Source organism: Trichechus manatus, unplaced genomic scaffold (assembly GCF_000243295.1).
Source record: "Trichechus manatus latirostris isolate Lorelei unplaced genomic scaffold, TriManLat1.0 scaffold00270, whole genome shotgun sequence".
NCBI lineage: Eukaryota > Metazoa > Chordata > Mammalia > Sirenia > Trichechidae > Trichechus > Trichechus manatus.
The window spans coordinates 1,894,256-1,906,934 of record NW_004444206.1 but is presented as its reverse complement, the minus strand read 5'-3'; the positions used below and the strand labels follow the sequence as shown (position 1 = coordinate 1,906,934).

Sequence of the window (12,679 nt, the reverse complement as noted above, 5' to 3'; positions counted from 1 at the left end):
CTGGGGAGGTGGCTCCCAGGTTTCACAGCCTGGCTAGAAGGGGTAGAGGTGTCACACAGCGCCAGGTATTGAGGAAACAGAAAGAGAAGGTAAGTATACAGAGACGAGAAAGTGAGAAATGAAAAAAGAGAAAAAGGAAAAAAGAAACAAAAACAAGACAAAAGAAATGCCTCCAAGAATCCCACGAGCATGGCAGCGTGGACCAGGAAGCAGTTCTGCAATCAAGCGGTGTTTCACAGCCTTTCAGAAGGAAGCAAAGATGGCACACGGAGCCAGGTGTTTGAGAAAAAGGAGGGGGAGGTGGGGAGAGGTATGAAAGAAACCAAAAGAAGGAGAAAAAAAGCAAGACCAGCAAAAACAAATGGCACTCAGGGAGCTGGCCAGTGTGGGTGGGTGGAATCCAAGCAGCAGAGGGCTGAAGGCAGTGCCTCCTAGCCAAGAGACTGCAGCTGCAGGAAGTATAGGAGGCCGACTGGGGGTGAAAAAGGGTGGGGGGCGGAAAAGCATATATTGCTGTTTACTGCTTGTTCTGTTTCCTCCTGGGAACTCCGTGAAGCTGCTCTCCCATACTCCGTTCGTTGATTTCTGGCAGGAGTCCAAGATGGCAAACCCATGCTCCCTTAGCTGATAAGAACCTCTGCGTGTATTTCTCCTCACTCTCTGTTCTCTGTCAGTTTCTTCTTCCATTAGGTGCTTGGCTGAGTTCTTTATCTCTTCATTTGATGCTTAGGGTTCCAGGACTGAGATTTGTCTCTGTTTGACTTAGTTTTTCGGGTCTTTGCTGTGGAGGACAGCATGGTGCTTCTGTTTATAGTGCCATGTTGCCTGGAAGTGTCAAGTTAATCTCTTTTGAGGTATAAAAGACAAACGAATGGAGAGAATGGGGTACCTAATGCCACCAAGAATAAAGAACCAAGAGAGGAGCACATCTTTTGGAACCGGGGCCCCTGTGCTGAGAAGCTCCTAGACCGGGGAAGATTGAAGACATGGAACTTTTCCAGGACTGACACAGAGAGAAAGCCTTCCCCTAGAGCTGCCACCCTGAAATTGGACTTCTAGCCTCCTAAACTGTGAGAGAACAAACGTCTGTCTGTTAAAGCCAATCACTTGCGGTATTTCTGTTATAGCAGCACTAGATGACTAAGACACCCAGATAATTCTGACCACACATCACCCATCTACTCGATCACTCTAGGAGATAAAACAGAGAGAATATAATGGACAATTAATGGGTTTGATGCACTAGACTTACATTTTGAAGTGTAAACACTAAGAGAATAATTTTTTCCTTCAAGTTATTTCAGCTTTCCTAGCATAGTCTACAAATTACAAAATGAGTATTCTAATATATTCAGAGATTTTTTTTATACCCTAAAAAGGTGGTCATAAACTCTTTTCAAATTTCAAGGTACAGTGCGCTTTTCTAAGAAAAAAGTTAAAAAACATCTGAACTTTAAATGAAACTCAAAATATACCACTTAAATATGCCAATATGAGAAAAAAAAAAAAGGCAAGGTGATTAATCAGAAAAATGAATGTTTAGAAAAGTATGCACTATAAATGAATGAGGGACTCTGTGACTTTAAAAAGAACTGCTTTATCCTAAGGCAAAGGAAAGTCCATGTCCTTCTTGTACACTCTTAACATAATGAATTCCTAAATGTGCCAATCCCTTATAAACTTTCCAAAAATAAAAACTTCTTTTCTTTTCTCTCAGAAGGAATCTCATTTTTATGAGCTTAAACATGAAAGTCAATTTCTTGCCAAGTGTACTGTATATGTAAAAAAGGAAATACTGCTGTTCCATGCCAGTTAATTAAAGCCTCACCTGAGCAATTGATTCTTTTTCCAAATGAGCTCGAGATCCACATGCAATAGCCATATGATCCTGAGGACAAAAGGAGTACAATCATTTTTCAGTACATAAGTATCAGTAATAAAAATACAACGCCGTCAGTGATAGGATAATATCCATACGTCTACGAGGAAAACCCGTTAATACGACAATTAGTCAATTTACGTACCAATCAATAATGCCAAAGATGAAGAAATTTAAGATTTTTACTAACTTCTGCAGTCTGAAATTGATCACACATGCAATCAAAATACACTGATAATTATTGGTGATTGGTATGTGAAAGCTGGAAACAAAGAAGGATCAGTAGCTGGAAAAGATGGCCTTGGTGATAGAAATCGCTCGCTAGAATTCTGGAGGACCAAATGACCTATTCCTTGGAAATACCTTTTTTCAACAACATAAACGGTGAGTATACATGTGGATCTCACCAGATAGAATACATAGGAAACAAACTGACTATTATCTGTGGAAACAGAAGACGGAGAAGCTCAATATCATCAGTTAGAAAAAGGCCAGGGGCCAACTGCAGAACAGACCTTCAATTGCTCATATGCAAGTTCAAGTTGAAGCTGAAGAAAATTAGAACAAGTCCATAAGAGCCAAAGTACGACCCTGAGTATATCCCACTTGAACTTAGAGATCATGTCAAGAATAGGTTCAATGTGTTGAACACTAATGACTGAAGACCAGACGAGTTGTAGGATGACATCAAGGACATCATACACAAATAAAGCAAGAGGTCATTAAAAAAGACAGGAAAGAAAGAAAAGACCAAAACTGATGTCTGAAGAGACTCTGAAAATTGCTCTTGAACTTAAGAGTAGCTAAAGCAAAAGGAAGAATGATGAAGTAAAAGAGCTGAACAGAAGATTTCAAAGTGTGGCTCAAGAAGCCAAAGTATTATAAGGAAATGTGCAAAGATATGGAGTTAGAAAACTAAAAGGGAAGAACATGCTCAGCATTTCTCAAGCTGAAAAGAACCAAAGAAAAAATTCAAGCCCAGAGTTGTGATACTGAAGGATTCCATGGGCAAAATATTGAATGATGCATGAAGCATCAAAAGGTGGAAGGAATACACAGTCACTGTACCAAAAAGAATTGGCTGATGTTCAACCATTTCAGGAGGTAGCAAATGATGAAGAACCTATGGTACTGAAGGAAGAAGTCTAAGCTACACTGAAGGCACTGGAGAAAAACAAAAAACCTTTTGCCATCAAGTCAATTCTGACTCATAGCGACCCTATACGACACAGCAGAACTGCCCCATAGTGTTTCCAAGGAGTGGCTGGTGGATTCGAACTGCTGACCTTTTGGTTAACAGCCAATCTCTTAACCACTGTGCCACCACGGCTCTGGAAAAAAACAAGGCTCCAGTAATTGACAGAATATCCACTGAAATATTTTAACAAATGGATGCAATGCTGGAGGTGCTCACTCATCTATTCCAAGAAATTTGGAAGACAGCCACCTGGCCAAAGAATGGAAAAGATCCATATCTGCGCCCATTCCAAAGAAAGGTGATACAACAGAAGGCAGAAATTATCAAACTCTCTCTAATATCACATGCAAATAAAATTTTACTGAAGATAATTTAAAAAACGGATGCAGCGGTACACTGACAGGGAACTGCCAGCAATTCCAGATTCAGAAGAGCACATGGAATGAAGGATATTACTGCTGATATCAGATGGATCTTGACTGAAAGCAGGGAATACCAGAAAGATGTTTACCTGTGTTTTATTAATTATGCAGAGGCATTCGACTGTGTACATCAGAACAAATTATGGATAACACTGCAAAGAATGGGACTTCCAGCACACTTAATTGTGCTCATGAGGAACCTGTACATAGACCAAGAGGCAGTCGTTTGAGCAGAACAAGAGGATATTGTGTGGTCTAAAGGCAGGAAAGGTGTGCTTCAGGGCTGTATCCTTTCAACATACTTATTCAACCTGTATGTAGAGCACATAATCTGAGAAGCTGGACTATATCAAGAACGCTGCAATAGGACTGTAGGAAGACTCATTAACAACCTGCAATAACAGATGACAACTTTACATGCTGAACGAGAAGAGGACTTGAAGCATTTACTGATGAAGATCAAAGACTACAGCCTTCAGTATGGATTACATCTTAAAACAGAAAACAAAAATCCTCACAACTGGACCAATAAGCAACATTATGATAAATGGAAAAAGGGCTGAAGTTGTCAAGGATTTCATTTTACTTGGATCCATAATCAATGCACATGGAAGAAGCAGTTAAGAAATCAGACGACGTATTGCATTGGGCAATCTGCTGCAAAAGACTTCTTCAAAGTGTTTAAAAGCAAAGATATCAATTTGAGGACTAATGTGCGTCTGACCCAAGCCACAGTGTTTTCAGCTGTCTTGCATGCGAAAGTTGGACAATGAATAAGGAAGACCAAAGAAGAATTAATGCATTTCAATTATGATGCTGGTGAAGAATACTGAATATACTATGGACTGCCAGAAGAATGAACAAATCTGTCTTGGAAGAAATACGGCCAGAATGCTCCTCAGGAGGGAGGACAGTGAGAGCTCATCTTAAGTACCTTGTACATGTTATCATGAGGGACCTTTTTCTGGATAAGGACATTGTGCTTGGTAAAGTAGAGAGTCAGCAAAAGAGAAGACGACCCTCAATGAGATAGACTAACACAGTGGCTCCAACAATTGGCTCATACATAGCAACGATTCTGAGGATGGCGCAGGTCTGGGCGGTGTTTCATTCTGTTGTATGCAGGGTCACTGTGAGTCAGAACTGACTCGACAGCACCTAACAACAATGATAAAAATATTTCTTTTCAATGTGAACATCTTGTTTTGGGAGCCTGGTTTTTTGAAAAAGTAACATTAGAAATCTTTTAAAGGTTTATCGAGGAGTTCAGACTATAGACAACCTCAAAAATCCTAATCATACTTCCAAAATAGGACACTACTTAGGGCTCAATAGGAGCATATGTTACTTCAAAAGTCAAAGCTTTAAATGATATTTTTTTTATCATTTAGCTCAGTGGTGAAGTTATCTCTGAGGTTCACTGTTCAGCCTGGGAGTGGACAGCCCCGTAAAACCTAATGGGACTAATGAGGTACAGTAGTCCAGTGACAAGGGCCAGAAGGCAGAAGGGGACAAGGAAGCTGGTGATAGGGAACCCAAGGTTGAGTAAGGATATTGTTGATGTGTTGTGAGATTGTTAACCATTGTCATAGGGCAACATGTGTAGTAACTGTTAAATGAGAAACTATTTTGTTCTGTAAGCCTTCATCTTAAGTGAGAATAGCAGCACAATTGGAAGAGCGTAGTCAACATCACTGAACTGGGCATGTAGAAATTTTTGAAATGGTGTATCTTTGACTATGTGTATTTTCACCATAAAAAAAGGTTGAGAATTTAGAGGGTTGACATGTTGTGGGGTTGTTAACCAATGTCATAAAACAATAGGTGTACTACTGTTTCATGAGAAACTATTTGTTCTGTAAGCCTTCACCTGAAGTACAATAAACAAACAAACAAACAATATAATTAGAGAAAAAAAAAATAGTAATATTAGAAAAAAAAGTTTTCTGTAAATAATATTATTATATACCCGGAAAATCCAAGAATATCAACTGAAAAACTACTACCAACAATAGTAAAATTAAAAAAGATGGGTAGGCACAAAATGAATATACATAAAACTTTAGCCTTCATGTGTATAAACAATAAACAGAAGATACAATGGAAAAAAAGAGTATTTATAATTTCAATAAGAAAGAAAAATCTAGAAATAAGATTTACAATAAATGTGGCAAGATTTAAATAAAGAAAACATTTAAATGCCACAGGGGGAAACAAAAGAATACATAAAAGGCATAGGCCTACTATGTTCATGGATAAGAAGTTGCGAGGACAGCATAAAAAAGTCAATGCTACCTAATCTATAAATAAGGCTATACCAATAGAAATATCAAAAAAACTTTTAATTTAACTAGAAAATATGATTTTAGAGTTAATATGGAAAAATAAAATACTAACAAGAGGCCGGAAAATTCTAAGAATGAGGAAGAACTAGCCCCAAAGGATTTAAAAATACATTATAAAACTGCGATAATTAAAACTAAGGAATTAGGATGTGAATAGACAGATCCATCGGCCAGAAATACACTCAGAAACATATGGATACTTACAATATGATAACATGGCATTTTACATCAGTGGAAAAAAGATGAATAGCTGATAACAGTGAAGGGCAAGTTGGTAGCCATCTGCAAACCAAATTAAGCTAAACCTGAGCCTCATATTGAATACTGTGATATATTCCACATACATCAATGAAGTATCAAATCACTTTTAAAATTATCTCAAAGTAAGGAAGGCCCAAAGTACACAAATCCCAGAAGAAAAGGTAGATCAATTTCACCATAAAATTTAAAAAAAATTGTGTGGCAAGATAACAATAGAAATCCAACTATACTGAAAGTTAAAAAATAAGGGAAAATATTTACAATTCATTTATAGACAAGAATTAATTTCCAAAATGCATAAATTGTTCCTACAAATCATGAAAGCATGAATCAGTTGAAAAGGACATCCTTCTACCATTCACAGAAATAAACAATTCAAAAAAAACAAAAAAAAGATAATAGCTCTTAAATAACTGAAAAGATCCTCAATCACACTTATACCAAAGGCAATGCAAATATAACAAATCAGTATTTACCATGTTGTATTTGCACATTCTATGGACAATAACCTAAAAATTATCAAAATTAAATATGTATATATTATTATATATTTATTACATATATATAATTTAATGCAGCAATTCCACAACTTCTAATTCTTCCAGTAAATACACATGCATATGTGTAAAATGACTTTCATCCAGGGATAATCATTTCAGTATTTTCTGTAGCAGCAAACCTGTGTGTCCATCTGAAGGGGACTAGCTATGAGACTGAGAAAGAATGAAGAAGTACTTTTATGTATAAATATGGCTCAATCTCCAAGATACACAGGTGGAGAAAACAACAGTGTGTAGCGTGTTACAATTTGCGATTTTAAAACAGGAATACACATATACATCTTCTAGCTGGGCAGACAAGAAACCAGTAACACTGGTTATTTTGGGGGTAACTGAGGAATGAAGGGTAGAGCTAGTTTTACAGTACACCTTTTTACACCATTTAAATTTTGAACAATTTACCAAAACAAATAAAATTAAAAGGTGCTCATTATTAAAAAAACAAAAACTGGCAAATATGTAAGCATATATATTTAACAAATCTTTATTATAAAGGGAAACCCTGGTGGCGTAGTGGTTAAGAGCTACAGCTGCTAACCAAAAGCTCGGCAGTTTGAATCCACCAGGCGCTCCTTGGAAACTCTATAGGGCAGTTCTACCCTGTCCTGTAGGGTCGCTATCAGTTGGAATCGACCCGATGGCAATGGGTTTGGTGTTTTTGGTTTTATTATAAAGAGAAAAGTGATATATAATCTCCCTACAAAGCGGCTGCTCCGATAACGTTTTGCATACAGTAGATTCTCGTCATTCACGGTATAGTTTCCGCACTATACAGCTCCCACAAACACTGCATCAGTAAATACGGAACCAGCCTTTTTCAACCTTAGCTAGGAAGGTCCACATCAGGCAACTCAAATTTTCACAGCTCTGTGCATACACACATCCAGGAATAACCTCAAACGGGTGGCGAGTATTGATTTTGGGGTTACAAATAAATTTCAGTAGGTAGGTGAGTTTGCAAACATGAAATCAGTGAATAAATGAGGATCAACTGTACTTCCCTGCAGTCTTTTTTACCTCTGCCTTTAAAAAATGCTAGCTAAAATTTACTCATGAATATCATGCTTTTTCTTTTAAAATAACCTAAAATTTTCTCATGTTCAAGTTCACTGTTTCTAAACTTTTAATTATGGGTATTTTCAAACATACATAAAAGTAGAGAGAATAGGAAAATGAAACCCACCACCTGGCTTCAACTATTATCATCACAAAGCTAATCTGGTTTCATCTAAAGCCCCTCATCACCACCCAATCCAACCTGGGATTATTTTGAAACAAATTCCAGACATCACATATTATACACTGACATATATTTCAGCAACCCTAAAAGATACAATTATACAAGTTAAATACTTTTAAAAAGAATAATCACAATACCACTATCATACATAAAAGATTCATAATTCTTAATAACATCAGATACAGAGTTCAAACTCGCCCAGTTGTCTCAAAAATGTTTTTGTTTGAATCAAGAGCCAAATAAAATCCCCACAAATTAGGTATCTCTTTTATCTAAGGGTTCCTCCTACCTCTTTTCTATTTTTTCTTGCAATTTATTTGTTGAAGAAACCAGGTCGTTTACCTTGTAGTGTTTTTCAGATTTTGCTGATTGAATCTCCCTGGTGTCATTTAACATGATTCTCTGTCCCCTGAATTTCTCGTAAGCTGGTGGTTAAAGAGGCTTGATAAGATTTAGGTTTGATTATCTGTCAATAACTTGTTACAGCAGTGTAGACTCCTACTGCATAATTTCAGGAAGGACAAAATGTCTAATTGTCTTTTATGTCTCAATTGTAAGGGCAATATACTATTTCATTGTACAGATTTACCATACTTTAACCATGCGCCTATACAATTATTAATTTCATGTTATTACAAGAAAATATTTGCATATAAAACTCTATCTGTATTCTGGATTTCTTTCTTCAGGGAAAGTCACAGAAGGAGAAATGCTAAAAGTATGAATGTTTTTAACACATAGTCCAACTGCTCTTTAGAGGACTCTACATCCCCACTAACTGGGTACTGGGATTGACTCTTCCATCAAATCCGTGCCACTTTAAATTTTTTCTCATTTTAAATTTGTTACTTTGATAAGGGAAAAATATAACTACTTATGACCTAATTTACTGTTTTTTTTTTTTTTAAATAAAAGGGAAAACTTTTGGGGACTGTTTATTAGCCAGCTGCATTTTCTGTTGGAAATTATCTGTACATGTTTGTCTACTACTTAGTAAGAATAATTTTTCCCTTTTATTTCTGGCAAAGGTACTTTGCACAGGAAAGGAGGCAATGGTTTTCTTAGAAAAGAACCACATCAAAGATTCGGTATATGGCAAATAAGCTTAACTCTCCACCCAAAACGAGCAGTAACGTTACTCAGCAATAAATAAAAAGGACATCCTTCTACCATTCACAGACTCATGAGTGGAGTTCAAATATCATTTACTTAAACCAAACATGAATAAAAAACAGCTTTCACTTAAAATCTCATTTCCCCTCAGCATAAGTCCCTAAAGCTTTTCAAGAGTTTTTCATATCTGCAGAGTGCTGATGTACGAACTAAACCCCTGAAACTGATCTCAGTATTAAGAGGAGTTAATCAAAACAGCTTTCAAGTCAGTTTGCTGTTCATCAGGAACAAAGGATGTTCTTGTTTTAAAAACAGCCCATATTAGAAAATGTATGTAGAAATGGGGTCTCTTTCTTTTAAGCCTCTTTCTGAATACAGCTGAATTCCTTATAGTTTTTTAAAAATAAGTAGTTAAGTTACTATGAAGCTGGCTTTTAAAAGTAGTAGATGAATATACTATATAACTTTCTAGAAAGAAGAGATTAATCGGAATCTCTCTTTCCTGGTACTTTTTCACTTAAGGGAAGGAATATACTAGAACTAGGTAGATCCAATTTATATTGACAATCATAAAATGTAACATCAGAAATAGCTCTGATGGAGAAAAACCATCACAAAAACTAATGATAATAATTACAGGTTCCGGTTATTGAGTGCTGAATATGTGCTAAGCACTTGACATACATTTTAATTATCACCTCAGAGTTGTGAAGGTGAGGTCGTTATCCACACATCACAGATGAGAAAAATCAGGTTGACTGATTAGTATCTTGCCCAGTGTCACATGGGATGCGAACCTAAGCCTATCCATAACCAAAATCAAGAAACGTACGAAATGGACACAGAGACTGGCACGGCACTCCATAAAACAAAACTGACTCGAAATGAAGTAGAAATATATAAACAAAGTTGAATCAACTTAGAAATTAGTAAAAGAAGAGTCAGATGATAAAATTCAGTCACGTTCATCCAATATGGGCAGAAACAGGGAACTTGGCATATGAAACAAAGGCACTGCGTTAATAAAAAGTTTTATTTATTAATAAAAAGCTTTTTTTAAAATTAGAGGTTATTACAAAAACAAATCATAAAATTAATCTAGAAAAAAATAAAAATTTATAAAAACAAATCTCCATAACCCTACCATCCAGAGACAATAATCCCTTATATAAAAAAATTGCTTTCTTCACTTAATTATGTATCAAAAACAGTCATCCTATACAATAATGAATTTAACCAGTTTATCTTAATATTAAACATTTCAAATTGTTTCCCATACTTTCTAACTATAAAAAACACCTCTATATAAAAAACAAATAAGCAAAAATCCTTGAAAATTTCTTATATACACATTCTTAATTATTTCCTTAAGATAAATTTCTCAAAGCTGTTGCTGTTAGGTGCTGTTGAGTCAGTTCAACTCACAATGACCCCATGCACAACAGAACGAGACACTGCCTGGCCCTGTGCCATCCTCATAATTGTTATTACGCTTGAGCCCATTGTCGCGGCCACTGTGTCAATCCATCTCGTTGAGGGTCTACCTCTTTTTCACTGAACCTCTACGTTTACCAAGCATAACGTCCTTCTCCAGGGACTGGTTCCTCCTGATAACATGTCCAAAGTATGTGACACGAAGTCTCGCCATCCTTGCTTCTAAGGACATTCTGGCTGTACTTCTTCCAAGACAGATTGGTTTGTTCTTCTGGCAGTCCACGGTATAGTCAATATTCTTTGCCAACACCACAATTCAAAGGCACGGATCCTCTTGTGGTCTTCCTTATTCATTGTCCAGCTTTCACACACACATTAGGCGATTGAAAACACTACAGCTTGGGTCAGGCACATCTTAGTCGTTAAAGTGACATCTTTGCTTTTTAACACTTTAAAGAGGTCTTTTGCAGCAGATTTGCCTAATGCAATGCAACGTTTGATTTCTTGACTGCTGCTTCCATGGACGCTGACTGTGGATCCAAGCAAAATGAAATCCCTGATGACTTCAATCTTTCCTTTATTTATCATGATGCTGCTTATTGGTTCAGTTGTGAAGATTTCTGTTTTCTTTATGTTGAGGTGTAGTCCATACTGAAGGCTAGGTCAATGGATATAAATGATCTAAAGCTTTTCATTCGTATTTCCAATTTGTTCTATAAAAATATTTATCAATTTGCACAAGCCAAACAGATAAATTTGACACCATTCATTCTTCTTCCTTTCACTTGATGTAAGGTTCATTATCGTAGTACAAAAAGACTCTACTGTAAGAAGCATTCATGTGTGTGAAGGTGTTGCAGTTAAAATGCACTCACATTTCACTTGGTATAAAATAGCTTCTCAAGTTGTGGCCACAACTAAATCTGAAATCAAAACAGAGCTATAAAGCTGAAGGGCCGGTCTCTTGAGTTTGTTTGCACTGCAACAATTCTGAAGGTTTTCTCCAAGTAGCCTTACTATGTCCCTGGGTGACGCAGATGGTCAAGCTGAAAGGTTGGCGGTTCTACTCCACCCAGAGATGCCTCGGAAGACAGGACAAGTGATTGATCTGTTTTCGAAAGGTCACAGCCTTGAAAACCCTCTGGAGCAGTTCTACTCTGCACACAGGGGGTCGCCATGAGTTGGAATCAACTCAACAGCAACTTACAACAAAAGCCTTATAAGAAACTAGAGAATTTCCTTTAAAAAAGTGTCATGAATTATGTCAAATCACTGGTAACTGTTAAAGATGAGTGACGGGTGCATAGGAGTTTATTAACTAGTCACTCTACTTTTGGGTATGCTAAAAATTCACAGTAAAAAAAAGGAAAAAAATGCCAAATTTCTCTATATGGGATGGACATACATACTGAATTCTGTTTAAAGGTAAGAGGGTGACCTGAAAAATTTCTCAAGGTTTTTCCTTATTTACTACCAATTATTTCATGGTGAGTCTTCATGATTCTATATGCTCTTGAGTATTTTATATTCAAAACCCTATTATACTATTAAAATATGAACATGTAAGTATTCAGAGAAATTGGTTGTTAAAAAAAGTACTAACAGTGGTTATTTCTAGGTAATAGGATATGGTTGATTAATTTCCTCCCTTAGGCTGTTTCTATCTTTCTACAATGCTTTTATGTTGCTTTTACAGTAAAAAAGCATTTTAAAGAAAAATAAAAGCAAAACGAAAAGCCTATCATATATTTGAACGCCACACTGGCATCTACCTCTTCACAGTGTTTTCCGAAGTTTCAGATGAGAAGTTATGTAAATTTAGCCATACATCCCCTTTTAAGAAGTTATCTTTTGGGTATCATTTGCGACTATAATTGGTGATGTAATACGTGGCTTTCCCCTTAGAAGCGACACACAGCAGAGTTCGTTTGTTCCACATCTACTATTTGCTTGGCCCTGTTCTACGCACCTGAGATGCAGTGGGAAGGTCCCTCTTCTAGTGAAGCCTGCATTCCAGTGAGACAGACAGTGGTGACTAACTTAGCAACACTTAGTTAAATTCTGTCTGATCACCAGCGATAAAAAGTTCCACATGACAAACTCCCCGAGGGACTGAGTTGCTGGACGGAGAGCTCTGGGGACCATGGTCTTGGGGAACATCTAGCTCAATTGGCATGACACTACTTATAAAGATAATGCTCTACATTCTACCTTGGTGAGTAGTGTC

At 36.8% G+C, this 12,679-nt stretch overlaps 1 protein-coding gene across 1 annotated transcript in view; it reads right to left on the bottom strand.

The window, feature by feature from the left end:
- Positions 1-12,679, bottom strand: part of ALG5 (ALG5 dolichyl-phosphate beta-glucosyltransferase) — a 57,962-nt gene that overhangs the window by 23,831 nt on the left and 21,452 nt on the right. Inside the window, exon 7 of the mRNA XM_004389962.2 lies at positions 1,829-1,888. Within this exon, the coding sequence (XP_004390019.1) occupies positions 1,829-1,888 (60 nt within the window). The remainder of the gene's footprint in view (positions 1-1,828; positions 1,889-12,679) is intronic.